This window comes from Mustela putorius, unplaced genomic scaffold, assembly GCF_011764305.1.
Source record: "Mustela putorius furo isolate JIRA1106 unplaced genomic scaffold, ASM1176430v1.1 tig00003909_pilon_pilon_pilon, whole genome shotgun sequence".
Classification (NCBI taxonomy): Eukaryota; Metazoa; Chordata; class Mammalia; order Carnivora; family Mustelidae; genus Mustela; species Mustela putorius.
The window spans coordinates 26466462-26486609 of record NW_025422057.1 but is presented as its reverse complement, the minus strand read 5'-3'; the positions used below and the strand labels follow the sequence as shown (position 1 = coordinate 26486609).

The window sequence follows — 20148 nt, the reverse complement described above, 5'->3', positions numbered from 1 at the left end:
ACCAGATTTATCTCTTAAAAAATTAATCCTAGAGGGGCACCTGGAGGGCTCAGTCATTAAGTGTCTGCCTTCAGCTCAGGTCTGATCTCAGGGTCCTGGAATCGAGCCACTCTGCATCAGGCTGCCTGCTCAGTAGGAAGCCTACTTCTCTTTCTCCCACTGCCCCTGCTTGTATTCCCTCTCTCTGTGTGTCTCTCTCTGACAAATAAATAAATAAAATCTTAAAAAAAAAAAAAACTAGTCCCTGGTTATCTGGCCCAAAATGCCTATGGTGTCAAGGCTGAGAAACCTTGTTCAGAAGTCTAACCAAATGGACCAAACTTTCCTAAACTAGGGACCTCTCAGTCCATTAAATCTTTAGAGGAGTAGCTCAAATCTTTTCCATCAATCCCTTGACTTTAGGACCAGCTCTAAGGAATCAAGTGTCTATAGCAGACAGCAAAAGAGCACTCGGGGCTACACTCAGATCTAAACTCTCCTATTCAATACTCTGCAGGGTCAGTTCTCAAACACAGCTAGCTCTTCAGGAGGCAAAAGTTTGACTTAATATGTATGCTTTTTTAGCCTTTAAAAAACTGAATTAATTAATTTGAAAATATCAGTCCCAGGGCAATCACAGCTCTCCTTTTCCTACCTTACTTGGGTTTGGAAATCAATAAAAGAGATACAGCTCTCAAAAAATCTGCTCTGAAACACTCTCCCCTCATCATGCCATCATCTCAAACATTTGAACTTCTGAGTCCAAATTTGTCTACCCCTACAGACCTCTTAAATTCCTAGCAGGACAGAAAAAACAAGTCGGACTTACCATATTTGTTAAAGCAGAGAAAAAACCACTCTGGTGTTCTTCTTCCTTGTCTTTATACTGCCTGAACAAAAATAACTAAATTCAACTTTAGTATTACTTATTAGGTATGTCTTTGTCCTTGGCATTCTAGGTAATCAGGGCAGGGCACTCACAGAATTCAATGACTCCAGAAAACAAAAGCATTGTGACAACCCAGCCATAGCAGTTCCCCCTGCAAGCCAAAAGGCATGCATCTGCTCTTGAGGCAGCGTGTATCAAAATGCCTGGCTACTCTGGGAGAGACTCAGAAAGCAAGCTGCAAACGTGTGAAACTGCTCTAACATATGGCTGATCCAGTTATTTCCCAAACAGACTATTACTTGAAAAGTGTAACAGTGAAATTACTTTCAGGCTGTAACAGTGAAAATCTTGTTTGTTTTTGAAGGAAGAGGAGGGAAATCTGTGAACTAAACTATTTGTGGAGATGGGGCAGATTTGAAATTCCACATCTAATTGTGTGTGAGCAAAGTCTGAAGAGGAGCAAGCAAGATACTGTCTGGCCCTTGCCAGGATTGGGAACACTTCTGGTTTCCATTCACTGAACACCAGACACCTTCCTCATCCAGAGCAAGAGGGAAAGCAAGCATCAATGAAGAGAGCCCCAGAAAAGACAAGGACTCTGGGAAATTGCAGTTGATTCCTGATGAAAAAGCAGCATCCATTAAACTAGAGCTAATTCAGTACGTTTTCTCTTTTTACTTATTTTTAAGTATACAAAATGCGGTGCTTTGCAAATTTTTTTACATAGAAAATTGTATTTGTAGGATACGTGGCACTAAATGGAAGAGCCTTCTTGTGGCTGGAAAACCAGTTAAAATGCTCTGCAATAAAATATCAAAGGTTTCAAAAGAATGTGCCCAATTGCTTAAAGAAAAGCTGGACACTAATTTGGTGGCGACTTTTCCCCTGGTATTAGACACAACCCCTGCTAAGACCATCAATCTGAGCTATAGCAAATATATCTGCCAGAAGCTAAACCTAAGAATACTCTTCTAGGATAGGTAAGGGAAGTTCACCCAAGCACTGGAGCAAATCTGTTTTCTACTCAACCAATTCAAATGAAAAGGAGACCCTTTCTCCCCTGTGATGGCGGACTTACCTGTTGTACTCAGATAAAGCCTGAGCAATCACAAGCCCCATTCCCTAGGTGGGGGAAAAAAAAGATAGCACAGATGAAATAAAGGGCTGGTGGCAATGCCAGGCCAGAAAAACATTAAAACACTAATTATAGCCCCACAGTCCAGATTTTCCTGATCTAACTATCTAGATCTTACTTAAGAGAGTAATAAGGGGTGGGGTGGGGGGAAATGGTTCAGCCCAGATCACTGACAATTTCACTGGGATCATTTTTACCTCAATAGAGAAGACTAAGTTAGAATCTTCAAACAAAAAACTTTGGTATGTCTCTAAAACAGTCACAATAAGAGTGACAATGAGTCTCACACTAAATGAAGGTGCAGAGAGACAAACCACTCTTTCAGGCCACAGGAAAACAGGAGGATAACAGGAAGAAGCATCCAATAAGTATAAAAGTGACTTATCAATTTTCCCTTTAGAACCTGCTAATAAACGTGACACAAATATCAATTCAGGCCACGAGGATGAATCGTGTATGGGCTGTTGTTTTTTTTTTCCCCATAAGGGAAATCAGAAGAATGAAGAGGGCAGGATGCCAGACACCTCATCATCTTCTTCCTCCCTTACTCAGAGAACAGGTATTATTTCCCAAACTTTCAAGGACATATGTAGCAGGTACACAGATTATCTTCCATGTTCCAGCTTTACCATGTCAAGCTGTAAATGCCATCTGGCCAGTTCTACAAAAAGGGATCTCCCATAGGTTAGTCATCCAAGTCTTGATTTGTTTTCTTTTCTTTTCTTTCTTTTTTAATTTTCAGCTTTATTGTGGTATAACATACAAAATTAAAATTATAAGATATTTAAAGGGTACATTATGCTGATTTGATATATGATCTAAGCCTTCTTACTCTTGGGAATGTAGTTTATTGACTCTGTAGGATCACCAACCTCAGCACACTAGAACATGAAACAGAACCAACCATATCATCATGATGGGGCTAAATGGAAGAACCTGCTTGTGGCTGGAAAACCAGTTAAAATGCTCTGCAATAAAATATCAAACTTTCCTTCCATGACGAGAAGATAAAATATAGTAAGACACACTGATGCTCTAAAATGAAGTATCGATTCCCTCTTTATAGCCAGTTGAAATTAACACAACAGCTCTCTGTTCTAAATATCCACTGAAAGTGAGACCACCAAAAGCAAGTAATTAAAACAATAACACAGGATCCATATACTTACATTGAGTGTAGCCTCATCATCCACAATAGACAGCTTCACAATATAAGGATTCACAGACTGTTAAACAAGAGACTCAAGGTGAGTGTGACTAAGTTAAGAACCCATTAGCTATTTAACAAAATGTTAACAAAAATGGTTCTATAAGGCCCTCTGTAGTGATGCTCCTAATACCCAGTCAACCCATCCTGCCAGCTAACTCCCCCATTTCCAATAAATCTCTCAGCGTGCACAGCAATCACTAAATACACACACATACACACACACACACACACACACACACACACTCCAATTCTGTTCTACTTGCATTTTTCTCCAGGTGGACCAGCCCAGACCTGTGTCTTCTACTTCTCCCATCTTTCCATCTTATTTATTTCTAAGAAGTGAACACTCCACAAAACTCACTTTGTCCTATCCTGCCAATAATCTGAGTCCACAGGGACAGCAATCTTGGGAGGAACATAAAGCTTCTTTGCCATAAGGCACAAATTTATAAGTTGCTAACTTACAGTCTCATCCCAAGGGCTCCCTTACCACTCCACAAACTATATGCAAGGACTGATTCACCCACCCGTAAAACAAAGCCACCTTGGGGGTGGAAAGTGGCAGCTGCTTAACAGCCAGAGAGGCCATTTATGGATCCAATACCCAAATAACACTGCAGGGGAACTGAAAAAAAGGATGTAATTACCCAAACTACAATCTGGTCAGAACACTGGGATTTAATGACTGCCCCATCACTTATAGCACTGGAAGATTTCTTGAGTTTTTCTAGACCCAATCTCAGCTGGGCTGCATATGGAAATGGACATATATTTAAACTCATTAAGCAGTTGGGCCATCTCCTACTAGTGGGATGAGAACCAATGACCTACTCACCTTGAAAACATCCCATACATGGGATGTGAGGAAAGATCTCATCTAGATCAGACACCAGTTCTAACCCAAGGGAAGCAAGGAACAATATTGGTAGTTTTCACAGCAACCAAGAAAACTCATTACTGAGAGATTTGGAAACCCCCCACCTAGACCTTATTTAATCAAGTTTCTGAGGGTATCTTTGGAATGTCAACTGGGAATAGACAAAGAGACAGCTTTGCTTTCTTAACAGCCCAAATGTATACATGGTTTTCTACAACACAGCCCAAGAAGGTAAAATCCACTCTGTTTGTCACTTGACCTGACAGAGGAAGGCTCTCCACACTGATTCCTATAACCAGCAGTCAAATCCTACTGATGCCACAGATGTCAGACAAGATCCTATGCAAGTGGATCCTCAGAAAAGAAAATCTGCAGCAGGCTGACCTAGAGATGCCATGATGAAGAGAACAACAATAGAAGGAGCAGGCCACTATTTCTTGGCATAATTGTTTAAAGTTCTTATCCCTCACCTTCCCAAAAGTCCACTGTTTTAATTAATAATAAGGATCATCTGATTAACAAGAACAACCTATGCATTAGCAGTTGAAGAAAAGGTAAGGGGGCAAAAAGCAGGGGTTTGAGTTCTAGCTCCTCTACTAGGAGTGCCAACTCCTTACTAATTGTGACAAGAAAGGCACATTTATTAACCTAAGCTCAACTTCCTCATCTGTAAAATGTGGGTATTTTCTTTCTCAGGGTTATTAGACATTAATGACATTAGACATGTAAAATCCTCAGCATAGTATCTGGCAGATGGTAAGGACTCAATGATTGGTACCTATATATTTTCTCCTTTAACATTTTTATTACATTCGAAGAAAGCTTTTTAGGGGAAAAAAAAGGACAGAAAAAGAAAAAGACCAATTTGCAAGTGGACAATAAACAATTTTGTAATTTCTTGGAAACATCATGTTTAGGATAGCAGTTGGGGACCAAGTCATTCATCATAGGAGACTGAGTTCACCGAGAAGGCCGGGATCTTAATACTGTGAAAATTTCTATTCTACCAGATATTGAGTTTCCTTTAACACTATACACCTATTGTGCTGGTCAGTCACATTTTTAAACTGAAGGCAATCTACTTTTCACCCAAAAGACAGAATTACAAACTCAGTGAGCCTGCACAGGATTACTTTAATGGGGCTCTGCCTTTATTTGATCTAAACCATACCTACTATTTCTTGTTGGCTTTTTTTTTCTTTTTTGCCTCTTCTATCTCTTTAGAGAAAATAATGAAAATGGAATGCGTTATTTGAGGTGAAGAAGAACCATTTACATTTACTACGTGACATCTTTTCCATCACTTCCATTCCTTAAGTCCAACGACCTTGCCTTCCCTGTGATTAGGTGGGAAGGCAGGCACCCTGCCTCTCTGGCGCCCTTTGCACGTTACTAGGTTACAACTTTCCCCAACTGTCATGGGACGGATTGCAGTGGGAGCCAGAATGCTGTTCTACCCAGCACACACTCTGTCATACTAGTTTGCATAAAATTTCACCAGCTTTTGGTTTTGCAATGTTCATCTGGAATTCCTCATGTTCCTGTCAAAAACCTTCTTACTCCATGGTCACTAGGCTTCCTTAATGGTTTCTAGTGAGTGACTTATATCAAAAGCTGCAAAGCCCAGATAAATTATGCCCACCAGCTTGCCCTTGCCTACTATATTAATTCTTCTGTGGCTTCTGACAGACTAGAGATGCATACCTCGCTCCAGAAATATGATTTTCTCTAGTTCCTTGGCCATGTCCAATTTTTCAGGCTGACATTTCAGAGGGGCCTGCTGGGCTGTGCCAGGGTTCAGTTCACATTTAGAGAAACCAAGCCATTGCCTCAGAGTGGCCTGCAACCAGCAGAATGTTCTGAAAATATTCATTACTGATGACGGTGCTTTCCTATTACACATAACTCAACTTTCATTAACTATCTTCAGCATTTTTCCTCATCTATTTTTCTTGCTGTTGTAATAGGGCCTCAGAGGCTATTACACATGACAGAGATCAAAATGGCTACCATGCCAACCTCCCCAGATCACCAGTAGAACAGGTGTTGGTGATAAATTACATATTTATTAGTAGTTCTACACACCATTTGTCAGTTCTTCCAAGACAATGAAAGCAATCAGCTTCTGGGAATTATACACACATTAACACTGCTCCACATATTCCAGGCCCTCTTTTAAGTATTTCTCACAGCCTCTCTTTCTTCCATATTCTCCTTATAAGAACAGACTCCTGATTTTGTGTTACCCATCACTCTCAACCTGACTAGGAACCATCTCAAAAATCACTAAGTGCGGGCGCCTGGCTGGCTCAGTCAGTTGGGCATGTGATTCTTGATCTTAGGTTTGCGAGTTTGAGCCACATACTGGGTATAGAAATTACTTAAATATAAAAAAATCTTTAAAAAAGAAAAAAAAATCTCTAAGTGAAGATCCAAAAGATCAGAAATGAAAAGCCTCCCTCCAGCTAGCCCACTTCTCACAGCACTGCTACTTGCTCAGTGAAGAAAGTCAGGTTGCCTCAATGTAGATCCTGACTTCTGGGTTCAGTAAAGTACTCCTAGTGTCTAGGATTCAGTGCCAAAAGCTCCCTATTCCTCCAAAGCCATCCCCCAAGAGGCCTCTGGTCTTCCCTGAGGGCCCTCCTTCCTTATCTGTGTATTCTGCCTTTTGAGAAGAATCAAGTAGAGGCACGAAACCAAGTATAAATCTCTGAGTTCTGTTTTTAATCTCAAAAAAATCTCTCCTTGGTTATTTTGGGAACAAAGAGAACACCAGAACTGACATGGATAAGGCTCGGTCTTCAATTTTCTGTTTAAATCAGAAAGAGTTCCCTGACCAACAGTGGTACTTACACAAGTGGACCGCATTATGGAAATCCAATAAACAAAGTCCAATCTTTCAAAACAGATGTTATTACATCACTGGTTCCCAATCCTGGCTAATCATCATACTCAACAGGGGAATCAAAAAGAAAAAAAATAAATAAATACAAACAGATTCCCAGTTCCCACCCCCAAGAGATTCAGATTCAGTGTGTCCAAAGTAAAGCCCAGAAATTTCTTCTTTTTGAAAAGTTCCTAGGTGATTCTAATAAGCTAGGTTTGAGAACCACTACATTAAGGGATGGTTACTCACTTTATTAGAAGTTGCACCATGGGATTCCTTTAAATGGCTACATCCTCTGCCCCATGCATTTAATAAAGAAGTTTTAGAATTTGATAAATCAAAATTAATCTATATACCATATACCAAGAACATGTCTTTGACATTAAAGTAACAAAATCCCCTAGGAGTGGCCACATTTAGGAAGATTATAGAAAGATCATAACTGTCCATTAAGGGGCCCACTTACCTCATATTTTCTATAGTTCACCAACAAAGCCAAGAGGACAACAGCATCATACCCATGCTCCCTGCGACTTGGGGGATGAGACAGTATCTGTAACAAAAACAAGAAGTGAATGAGTACCAGTTCCTAGTTCCTAGGAATGCAGACAGAGAAGATTTGAGGAGGTGGTTTACCCAAAAGAGAGAGAGGTGACAGGGGAATTGACCTACCTGTAAAATTGCTTCAAATATGCTATTGATCATGACATACTCTAGGATAGTGTTCTGGCTGATGTTGTCTGTCACCTGAATACAACAAAAGGCTTTTTAAAGTCTATACTGAGGCACTCTGGTATCTCAAGTGTATCTCCTCCCCTACCATCTAAGATAATCAGAAATGTTAAAACATTCTACTAAACACTTAGTAGTCTTTTAATAAGCTCCCCTGAAGCTACCAGAGCCTGAGTAAGCAGACACTAGAAGGTAAGAAATTAGCAAATTAAAACTTTCCAAATCTCTGGACTCCCCATTGTTTCCCTGACACCCTCACGTAAGCATTTACTTAACAGTTTCTTTACATTTCTCAAATGCAAAGGAAGAAGTTTCCAATCGAGCAGTCTTTGAGTGACGGCAGGGAAAGACAACTGCCTGAAGTAAATGAACAACACCCTGCCCTCCTCCCACTAGGAGATACAGGCCAGCTCCCAGTTATTATCAAAATCAGAACAAATAAAGAGAATCACAAAAACTGTTTCCAGGTAAGACCTGGTGAGAAGGGCAAATCTAACCATCCGGAAGACAAGAAATCTCTAGGAGTGGTACTGCTTAAGTGATAAATATCGCGGGCCCTGCAGGCTAAAAATGCCAGCAGTTGTTCCAAAGAGCAGCTTCTAGGAAGTGAAAGCCCATTCAACTCACTTCCTTCTACACATTCACCTGCAGTGGAGTGATGGGATGCCCGAGCAGAGATTTCTTTCTTTTCTCTTTTCCTTTCTAACTTTAGGCTCAAATATTCAAATAAGTTTGCCCCTGCTGTTGATAATACCCTTGACAGAGAAACATATAGATGGGTCACTTACAGTCACTAAGCAAAGGAGAAGTTTCAGACATAAACTCTTCAGACTTTCAGAACCTTCGGCACAAAGCAATGAATCCAAACTCTCCATCAAATTCTGAGAAAGAGATCCATTAAGTATTAAAACATACCAAATAACATCTCTACTGTGTCTTTGTCCAACTCTGGGTTATGTTACACAGGGTCACTGTCACATGACAATGAAGCAACCATACCATTCCCTCGGGCCTAGGCCTTGTAAGATTAGACAAAGAAAAGGAAGACTTCAAGGTGTAGCTATTTGGGGAAAAATGCTTTAGAACAACTGCACAGAACAATAAAGATTTCACTACTTTACCAAGTAAGTCTTTGCAGCCTGTCATCCTTAAATAAACCTTTAGATTAGAATGAAGTAAATTGTTAAAAGGCTAGTGATAGTGGTTAAATAACAGATTAAAAACAATAAACTAATTAAAATTAATTAAATTAAGAAAAGTAAGTGGTTAAAGATTAATAATGGTTAAATCACCGTAGATAAAGTATATCATCTGATGAAGGCACACTGAACAAACAACAAAGACAATATCGCTACAGGCGATCACTGGCCATCTACACTACCCAACAAAGCTAGCCATGTCCACTCTGGCTGATTCTACTAGACAACATGATTGGAGTATACTACTTGTACTAACAATCAGCTATAGACCCAATCCGTTCAAAAGATGAAACCCTCACACACTACAGTAGAAGAAACAAGAAAAGAAATATTTGACAATGAATGAAGGAGCATGAATGAAGAATAGGATTTAGCATGCTGGAAGCTCAAGTGAAGGTTCAAAATAAACTACTTCAACAAATATACAGTGAGGGTCTACTATATGGTAAATACTGTGCTTTCAAAGAACTCAAGGAAAAAAAAAGATAATGACCCTTGCTCTCAAAGCATCTTTAGTCTACTAGAGGACAAAAATAAGCAAAAGCACACAGTTTTATTTTTTCCTTTTTAAAAATTTTTTATTTAAATTCATTGAATTTATTAAATAAATTATTGAGTTTATAAAATTAATAAATTTATTAAATTCAATTAATTAACAGAATGTACTGTTAGTTTCAGAGGTAGAGGCCAGTGATTCATCAGTCTTACTAAGCAAACAGGTTTTTTTTTTTAAAGATTTTATTTATTTATTTGACAGAGATCACAAGTAAGGAGAGAGGCAGGCAGAGAGAGTGGGAAGCAGGCTCCCCGCTGAGCAGAGAGCCCGGACGGACGGACTCAATCCCAAGAGCCCCAAGATCAGGACCTGAGCCGAAGGCAGAGGCTTAACCCACTGAGCCACCCAGGCGCCCCTAAGCAAACAGTTTTAATTTAATGGTTACTATGACAGAAATATACATGGAGAAGGGGAATTAGCTCAGAAGTCACCTATTCCAGGATTCCTCAGGGGTGGGTTAGATTTTGAAAAATCAGTAGGAATTAATTAAATTTGAAGAAGAAAAGAATTCTAGACAGGAAGTATCATGATCAAAGACACATGAGAAATGAAATGGCCCTGGGTATGAAGCTGGAATACAACTTCCAACTTCCAAATTACGGAAGTACAGAATGAGGCACAGTGGTGAGAGATGAGGTGCAGTGGTGAGTGGAAATGGGAGAAATAAATAGGAAGCAGATCGTGAAAGCTCTATAAGGGTAGGTAGGGAGTTTGGCCTTAATCCTGTTTGTGATGGGAAATTAATGTAGAGTTTTAAGCAAGAAAGATCTGAGTGTAAGATATATCACTGTGGTATCAGTGTGGATGACAGATTTTAAAACAGTAAGCCTGGAGGGAGGGAGACAAATGAGGACTAATCTGTCAATTTTCTGAGCAAGTTGCCATGTCTTTTTTCCCTTTGTATCCCCAGTGCCTGGCACATCAGAGCCAACCAATGCTGGTCAAAAGAATGAAAGAAGGCATCACTGCTAGTTCAGGTGAGAGACAATGGGGACATTGGCAGTAGGGGACAAAAAGAAAAGAAAGGTATGAGAAATATGAACTAAGGCAAAATTAGCTGATCTTGGTGATCGTCTGGATATGAAAGATGAAGGGAAGAGTCAAGAATGACTCCCAAGTTTTTGGCTTGGGTGACTGAGACAACAGGTGAGGCCATCAAGTTGGGAATGAATGAAAAAAAAATTGATGAAGGGAAAACATTTTGTAGATATAAAGCAAGAGATACTTTAGGGATGTGTGAATGGGTATAATCAGCAACTGCTTATAGAGTATACAACTCCGAGATTCATGACAGGATGTTAAAGCAAAAAACAGACTTAGTAATAAGCAGCATACAGGCAATAGTGAGAATCATGAGAATGAGAGAGATCTGGGATTTCACCACCATATAAATATGAGCTATATAGGAGAGAATTAAAAACTAACTTTGAGTACTAAGTCTTTGTGTATTTATAATTGTATATTCACAACGTTTTTGAAAAATAACCTAATCCCTACAAGGATTCTTTGTCAAATAGATTATTTTAAATTTAATGAGTGATAGAAAACTAATTCTTTGAAGTTCATATTATAAACAACCTCCATTCAAGATAGTGTCAAACACTATAAATCAGATAGCTGATAAGGGACTTATATCCAAAATATATAAAGAACTCTTACAACTCAGCATTAAAAAGACAAATGGGCAAAGGATCTGAAGAGACTTTTCTCCAGAATTATATATAAAAGAAAGATAAAAAACAATTGTTGACGAGGATGTGGAAAAATCAGAACCCTTATACATTGCTAATGGAAATGTAAAATGGTATAGCAACTTTGGAAAACAGTTTGAAAGTTCCTTGAAATATTAAATGTAGAGTTGCCATATGACCCAGCAATTCTCCTCCTAGGTATATCCCCAAGACAGCCGAACACCTACATCCACACAAAAACTTGTTCACAAATGTTCACAGCAGCCTTATTCATGAGAGCCAAAATGTTAAAATATCCCATATGTCTATCAACTGATGAATGAATAAAATGATGCAGTACATTCATACAATGAAATATTCATCAGCCAAGAAAGGGAATGAAGTACTGATACAGGCTACAACGTGGATTAAACTTGAAAACATTAGCCACGTGCAAGAAGCCAGATGCAGAAGACCACATATAATTCCACATCTGTGAGATGTCCAGAATAGGTAAACCAAGAGAGACATAAAGTAGATTAATAGTTGACAGGGGCTGGAGAGAAGGGGGATGGAGAATGACTGCTAATGGGTACATGTTTTCTTTTTGGAGTGATAAAAACGTTCCAAAATTAACAGAGGTGATGGTTGTACAACCCCGTGGAGATACTAAAAGCCACTGAATGAGGGGCACCTGGCTAGTTCAGTTGGTAGAGCATGTGACTCTTGATCTTTGGATTGTGAGCTCAAGACCCACACTGGGTATACAGATTACGTAAGTATAAACTCTAAAAAAAACAAAACAAAAAACCACACACAAAAGAAACCCACTGAATTATTACACTTTAAAAGGGTGAACTGTAGGTGTGAATTATGTATCAATAAAGCTTTTTTTTTAAAGTGTCAAACAACAGAAATAAAAATTCGGATAAAGTCACTGTGTTAAGTAAGAAAACTTAAGTTTAGAACTAAAGGTACCCTTGTATATTATATTTCCCTTGTTATATTTTATTTGAGTTCCTAAATGTTTTTAAGAATATATGAGCATGGGGCGCTGGGTGGCTCCATCAGTTGAGCAGCTACCTTCAGCCTGGGTCATGATCCCGGGGTTCTGGAATGGAGCCTCATGTTGGGCTCCTTCCTCAGCAGAGAGCCTGCTTCTCCCTCTCCCTCTGCCTGATGCTCTGCCTACTTGTGCTCTATCTCTCTGCCAAATAAACACATAAAATATTTTAAAAAAATAAGTAAGCAAAGAGATCTTGTTTGCAAATAAATGTAAAAAATATTATATATCCATTTGCAATTAAGGGTTATATTTATTTTTGTTTGTTTTTAAGATTTTATTTATTTATTTGACAGAGAGAGACCCAGTGAGAGAGGGTACACAAGCAGGTGGAGTTGGAGAGGGAGAAGCAGGTTTCCCACCAAGCATGGAGCCTGATGTGGGGCTCGATCCCAGGACCCTGAAATCATGTCCTGAGCCGAAGGCAGATGCTTAGTAACTGAGCCACCCAGGAACCCCTGCAATTAAAGGTTATATTTTTTAAAAAAATGTATGAGCACATGCTTTAAATCAAAAAATAAACCACTCAGTCTTTATCCTGCAGGGGAAGGATATTTCAATCTACATTTGAATTTCAACTCTTCTTATTCAGACAAACCATATCTGTAAAACAAAAATATACAAATTCAAGAACAAATTCGACCATTTGTATCTACCTGAATGCAAATCGTCTAGTACAGTAACTGTCTGCAGATGGTATCCATGAACAGCTGTCAGAAGCAGCCATCCACAGGCACATCTGCAACTTATGCCTCACCTTCATGCACAACTCTGCCTTGTCAAAGCCCATCAGCATGTTGATAATGTCAAACCCAGAGGTAGATTTATTCTTTTGATGGACTCCTCGAATGAGTGCACACAAGGTCTGCAGAGATTAGAGAAAGAATTCTTTTGTAGAGAGAAGTCTTAAAACATGAAGGGCACTGGATCTGCTACCTCAAACTGCAACCTCAGAACCTCCTCCTTACACAGCTGACATTCAATTGCTCTGTCACTCTCAGCTCCAAAACTGTCTGAGTCTTACTATGTGCAAAATCCAAAAAGGAATAGCAATTGAAACTGCTATCATCCTCTTTTTTTGCTGTTTTTTTGGCCTCATCCTCTTTTCAAAAACTGCATTGCAAACAGAGATTGGAAGGTGAATTCAAAAATAAAAACAGTTCTTGAGTTTGAGTCATGTGATTGGTGGAGCTTTCCTTTATTTAACATTAATTCTAGTATTTACATAATAATTGATAATTTTTAGTATTTTTTAATAACTACAAAAGTTATTTCCATATAACGACCAATTGCTTCAAAACTAAAATTCTTTATACTCCCCATCCACTACTGACTAGCTGTGTGATCCCAGACAAATTAGTTAACTTTTCGTGCCTCAGTTTTTTCATCTATAAAATGGGAATGACAATAACAGCAACCATCTAATAGGGATGTTGTAAAAACTACGTGAATTAACACCGTAAAGCACCTGGAATAGTCCCTGGAACTTTGTTAATACTCCAAGAATAGTGTCTGAAACCTTGTTAAAGCTTAAGCCTCATTATAATAATGCAAGCCATTACAACAATGTACTGTATTTTTATGGGTCACCAAGTGACTTAATTCCAGTTTATTTCCAATGAATTAAAAACAGTTTACCATTCATGCCCACACAGTGAGTCACTGCAATTATAGGAAGCATAATTTCCAACTTTCATTTCAGCTTTCAGTGAGCCCCTACAACTGAGATGCCCAAAATGCAAAGTCCTTCCTTCTGGGACATCAGTTCAATAGATAATTTCTACAATCTACTGATGAGAAAACTGGGGCTTGTGAAGTGATTTACCCAATTCGTAAGTTAGAAATTTAAACCCAATGTATCAAAAGTTCCACTAAAATCTTTTATGTTGTCATGGATTCTTCATATTCTAAGCTTGCCAATCACTGACCTAGCTACTCAGCCTGATCTAGGCTACACTGGACCTACTATTCTATAAACTTCAGAAATTTTGCTCATCATTCCTTCATTAAAAATTTGCTTCTAAAATGCTGAGTATTTACCAGACACTGTCCTACATGCTAGGAAGAAACTACCAAAGTCTTTGCTTTCAAGAACCCTATAATGTATCCCCATCAACCCAATGTTTGGCACATAACTGTCATTCGAGAAATAATTATTCAGTGACCATGCCACTTAGCATAAGAACAACGATTCTTAATGTGAAAATCTGATGAAAGCTCTCTTTTCAGAAAAAATGTACCCACACACATAAAATATTACATATAACTTCTGCGAGTCAAGGACTCCTTGAAACCTCAGATTAAGAACTCCTGATCTAGTAAGAAAATACTATATTAAGAATCTCTTCTGATTTTTGCTGTAGACCATCCATGACTCATAGCTTCCCCTCTATCACTTCCTTTCCTCAAATAATCATAAGATTTCTGTCAAGCTGCCCTGGCCTTAGATAAAATTATATAAATGGAAAAGATTACTAGTATAACTGTCAATTTGTTTAACCAGTAAGACGGCTAAACAAACATGGCATAGATGTTTATGACTGAAAGGAAAACAAAACAAAACAAACAAAAAAAACTTGATACCTAAGGGCAACTTAAGGTTCCTCAGGTCCCAACACACGTGTTACAATTCCTTTCCCCTATTAAAAAAACATCCCTAGTCTCCCAACCTTGTACCTGCAATGCATTGACAACTCGAATTGGATGTTCCTCTCCGAGAGCCTGGATGCAGTGTTGAAATAAGCAATTAATATTATCCTTGATCTTCATTAACTCCTCACCATCAAGAGATTCCAGCTTGCCTTCTAGGTAATCCAAATTCACCTACCAAGGAAAGGGTAAGGGTGTTATTTTTAGTAACATTTTTATTGAACTGTATTTAATGTGAGTGCATTTTTAGTGTAGCACCTAGAACATATGAGAAAGCAACTTCAGTTACCAAGAAAATCCAGAGATACCATCAAGTTTACCTTCATAAGGAAGAGCTCCTCCCAAAATCGAGGACTGCACTTACTCGGATCTTCTGTCTGAAACGAGAAAACAAGCAGGTTCAATATTGCCAGCTAACACTGAAGCATTAAGAATACATCTGAAAGGGGCGCCTGGGTGGTTCAGCCACTTGAGCGTCCAACTCTCAGTTTCAGCTCAGGTCATGATCTCAGAGTAGTAGGATAGAGCCCTATCTCAGGTTCCACACTGGGTGGAGTCTGCTTGGGATTTTCTTTCCCTCTCCCTCTGCTCCACCCCAGCTCACACAAGTGCGCTCTCTATCTCCCTCAAGTAAATAAATAAATCTTAAAAAAAAAAAAGAATACATCTGAAAGGGTCACTTATACATCAACATTACCTTTCAAAATTAACTTTCAAAATGCTTGGTCATTCTATACTGTTATAATAGGGTACAACAGTTTCAGAGGCTTTTTTCTCCAAAATGGAAGACACTGTGCATAGATATATATTCCCTGTGCCAAACGTTAAATAATGGCTCAAAGAATCTCCCTCAAATCTTTATCTTCTAGCAAGAAGTGAACAAAACCATCTGAATAAGATAGTCACATTATGACATGTCCCCATCACTCTCTGTAGGGTCTTCAAAGCCCTTTCACATACATGAAATACAATGGCCAAGACAGCCAGGTATGGTAGATGTTATGAGTATCCTCCTTTTAGCTGGGACACCTGGGTAGCTCAGTCAGTTAAGTGTCTGCCTTCAGCTCAGGTCATGATCCTAGGGTCCTGGGATTGAGCTCCCATTGTGTCAGGCTCCTGCTTGCTTCTCCCTCTGCCCCTCCCCCAACTTATACTCTCTCCCTCTCTATCAAATAAATAAATAAAATCTTAAAAAAAAAAAAAAAGTATCCTTCTTTTAGGAAAGAGGATCCACAAAGTTATTTACACCAGTACAGGAGCCAAAACCTAGACCACATTATCAATACTGCCATGGTTTACAACATCCTGTGTTGACTACTGCTACTCGGCCTCCTGTATGCCTTTAGTTCTCTGCACAGAGCTTTTAATATTCTTTCCTTAATTCGAATCAGTCCAAAAGGTTAACAAAATTATAGTGCCAAGATACAAATCTTCTCAGCAATAATTTTCAAACAGAAATTCTAAAGAGTCAAAGGCTTCTGTTTAAGGAGCAAAATAAAACAAGAAATCCTACTTTAGAGGAAGGCTAATGACATAAAACCAGTAGGTCAATCACCCACTATCACCTTTAAGTTGACCTTTTAAAATTACTACCAAAATAAACAATAAATAAAAGTACTACCAAGAACTAATATCTTCATTAGTTAAGAACTCTTGATCTAGTAAGAAAATACTATACTAGGAATCTCTTCAGGATTTTTATCTGAGAATGACACAGAGAAGCAACATTTCTGGCCTTCTCGAAAGATGCTCCTTCAGTGATTTTTTTTTACCTCTTTCTCCTAGGAGGGGTCACACTCACACTTTGACTCTCACACTTTTTTTTTTTTTAATTTATTAATTTGAGAGAGAGCACAGTGGGAAGAAGCAGAGGGAGACAAGAGTCTTAAGCAGACTCCAGGCTGAACGCAGAGCCCAACGCGGGGCTTAATCTCACAACCCCAAGCCAAAACCAAGAGTTGGACCCCTGGCCGACTGTACCATGCAGGCACACCTTGATTCTCACATTTCTATGTCAGGTTGTTATGTATATATGAAACTCAGACTACTCATGGGTTGGCACTTCCCATCCTCAAAGCTCACTCAATCAATAGTCCCATGCATACCAACCTTACTTAACATAGAAAGAGCCCTAACAGGATCTAAGTACCCATTCATTTTCTCTCTATAACCACCTGTAATGACCTGTGCAATTCTGTATTAATTTTTTGCATATCAAACTCTATCTCTAAAGCTTTCCAAGAGTTAAAGGTTTTACTTGATTGCATTCTTTATTCTGGGCCATGTGGCAAAGCTGAACAAGTAAGGGGCCTTGAGTCAAACACTAAGGTTCAAACCATGACTCCATCAGCTTCCAGCTACGATCCCCAGTTTACTCATCTATAAAATGCTCTTTACATGGCACATGTGAAAACATGGCGCTCTTGCAGCATTCTTGTCAGAATTAATGTACTTACTGATGCACTTAGATGTCAGGCACATAGTAGAAATTCAAAACATGGTAACTTTTTTATAAGTATTATTCCGTTTTACATGCACTAGTTATGATCAGAATTTCAGAAGGTAAGTACCCCTATAAGGTATATAATTACTCTAACCCTCCCTGAAAGGGTAGATTTCACAACAAAGGCTTGGACCATGGTCAATCAGAAGTTATGAAGACCCAAAGAAAGCCTCAATCCAATCTAATAATTAATTACTAATAACTTGTCAATTATCTTATATAATTGGAGAATATGATAGACTAAGCAATTGTTCTGTCCACTAACAACTTGAGATGGAATATAATACTTCATCTTTTAAAAATATTTGAATCACAGAATTCTAGGGCCAAAAGGAACTTCAAGGAACATCTAAGATAGAAGAGTCCTTATGTTAGATCATACAGAAGACAAGTCTTTCTTAAAGATACTCAGAAACAAAAGCTTTCCAATCTTTCCTCCCTCTTTCAATTGTTTTACTGAGCTCATGGCAACAATCTATAAGAACAACAATCTAGGGGCACCCAGCTGGCTCAGTGGGTTAAGCCTCTGCCTTTGGCCTGGGTCATGATCTCAGGGTCCTGGGATTGAGCACTCTGCTCAGCAGGGAGCCTGCTTCCCCGGCAACCCCGCCTCTGCCTGCTGCTCTGCCTACTTGTAATCTCTTTCTCTCTGTCAAAAAAATAAACATAATCTTAAACAACAACAAAAAAAGAACAATCTATAATTATTAATACATGATCATAATTTCTATCATAAGAGAGCTCACACTCACTCTCACCCTTGTTCTCTCTTTCTACCTCTGAAGAACTGAAATTTAGCAGGCGAGGATGAGCTTATTTCTCATTTTGGAACAAGAAGCTAAGGAGTCAAGCTGTGCAGAATTGTCAGAGCTCCAGGCCTTACCATAAAGATCTCATCATACATCAGCACCACTTTTTCCTTCAGTGGCTTTTTGGAGGCTGAAGATTTCCGGAGCAAACCTCCTCGTTTCTCCACCTGTGCCATGGTTAAAGAATCTGTGAAAAGAAAGCCACAATCAGTGCTATAAATGCTCTCCAAGATGCTGGATAGTCTGTCGAAAAGCTCTCAATGGGAAATTTTTTAGGAAGGAGAAAAATGATAAACAACCATGTAATACATCTTGTGCATCTGTCCAACACCCCATCCCTGACCAGGTAATTTCAAGGCTTAAATCATTACTTGGCCTACAGCAAAACACATTTTACATCTTTAAAACATGCCAGTAGACAAGGCTTACAGCAGATCCAAAACCAAGAAGGAAAGTGTAACTAGCTCCATCTATAATAGATCTGGCTATATATTTGAGGTTGATGGAAGGAAGGCTGCAAAGCACACACTGCCCACAGACTGATGGTGAAGTTAAATTTCAAGTATTGATTGAGCTTAGGACCATTAAGGCAGGAAGTGTGCTGCAGACTGATGTGCTCCATTGATTTCCCCAAAGTAAGAAGGCCCTCATCACTGCAAAGTACTTGGCCTTCACTGCCTCATAAATCACACTGCACTTGACTGTCTTCAGAAATTCCTCTGGAAAGAGACCCAAGGCAGAAAATAGCAGTTATAAGAACAAAAATTAAATCTGATTTCAAAATAACCCAATATAACAATATACTTTTTTCAGATCTAATTATATATATTTATAACAGTATTGCAGATTAAACCTCAGTGTATTTTTCAATTCTATATGAAAGCAATTCCATGAATCATGCCCAAATTTCCCAACTTGTTTCAAGGAATTTCAATTTTTTACAACTGAGAACTTGAAATCCCACAGGTCTCCACTTTGGATTTACACATTTCCCCTCACTTCCCAGATTCTTTCTACTGTTGACAAAATTCCCATCTCTCTTAAATTCTAGGCTCTAGTTGTGAAACTTAATCTCACCCAACGGCAAGTATGCACAGTAGCAAGGAGCCTGATTTTTACTTCCAGAAAAATCCAAAGCAACAGAATAAAATTAATTTTGTTCAATGACTTTTGGAAAATATGTGCTATCTTTCAAATCAAAATTAAAATTTTATTTAAGGAAGAGATGCATCTAACAGTGTAAAAGATTGGGTGCCTGGGTGGCTCAGTGGGTTAAGTCGCTGCCTTTGGCTCAGGTCATGATCCCAGGGTCCTGGGATTGAGTCCCACATTCGGCTCTCTGCTCAGCAGGGAGCCTGCTTCCCTCTCTCTCTCTGCCTGCTTCTCTGTCTACTTGTGATCTCTTTCTGTCAAATAAATAAATAAAATCTTAAAAAAATATAGTGTAAAAAATTATATCTCAGACACTGTCTTTCTTTAATATATATAGCCAAAAATGAGATTTACCTTTGAGCACAAAAAAATACAAATCACAGAAAATTTCTCCAACTAGATATGAAGCATCTTTAGCACAGGGACTACATCTTATTCTTTTTCTATAAGCACTTGGCTCAGGGTATAGGCTCAGCGTATGCTCATCACTGACTGATTTTGAAATAAGGGGGGTAGGACCTGAAAAGTCCTAAATGTGACCTAAAATTTTATTAAGATCTGTCTCTATCAAGGCCTCACTGAGTCCTCAAATTCCATTATGGTCCAGAGAAAACTGAAGGAAAAAAATAACAACAAGAACAAAAAAGAGAAAGAGAAGATGCTTTGGGGCAATTTATACTATATTGATCAAGGTTTTGCCTTAAAGCATGAAATACAGCCTCCGTTCAAAACATTCCTGTGTCTTTTAAATAGGCTGTCAAGAGGAAGATGTCCTTATGGGGGGAAAATAAATTGGAAATCAACAGGACCCATTAAAATAAATCAAATGCAATGCAAT

At 38.7% G+C, this 20148-nt stretch overlaps 1 protein-coding gene across 3 annotated transcripts in view; it reads right to left on the bottom strand.

The window, feature by feature from the left end:
* The window catches only part of ARMH3 (armadillo like helical domain containing 3), a 182551-nt gene that overhangs the window by 150141 nt on the left and 12262 nt on the right, over window positions 1-20148 (bottom strand). For all 3 annotated transcript variants that reach the window (XM_045068962.1, XM_004749417.3, XM_004749418.3), the window contains exons 2-11: window positions 18233-18345; window positions 15167-15223; window positions 14874-15020; window positions 12955-13062; window positions 8498-8590; window positions 7650-7724; window positions 7444-7530; window positions 3173-3229; window positions 1947-1990; window positions 809-869 (exon numbers count right to left, since the gene is read on the bottom strand). In XM_045068962.1, the coding sequence (XP_044924897.1) occupies window positions 809-869; window positions 1947-1990; window positions 3173-3229; window positions 7444-7530; window positions 7650-7724; window positions 8498-8590; window positions 12955-13062; window positions 14874-15020; window positions 15167-15223; window positions 18233-18334 (831 nt within the window). In that variant the 5' untranslated portion in view covers window positions 18335-18345. The remainder of the gene's footprint in view (window positions 1-808; window positions 870-1946; window positions 1991-3172; window positions 3230-7443; window positions 7531-7649; window positions 7725-8497; window positions 8591-12954; window positions 13063-14873; window positions 15021-15166; window positions 15224-18232; window positions 18346-20148) is intronic.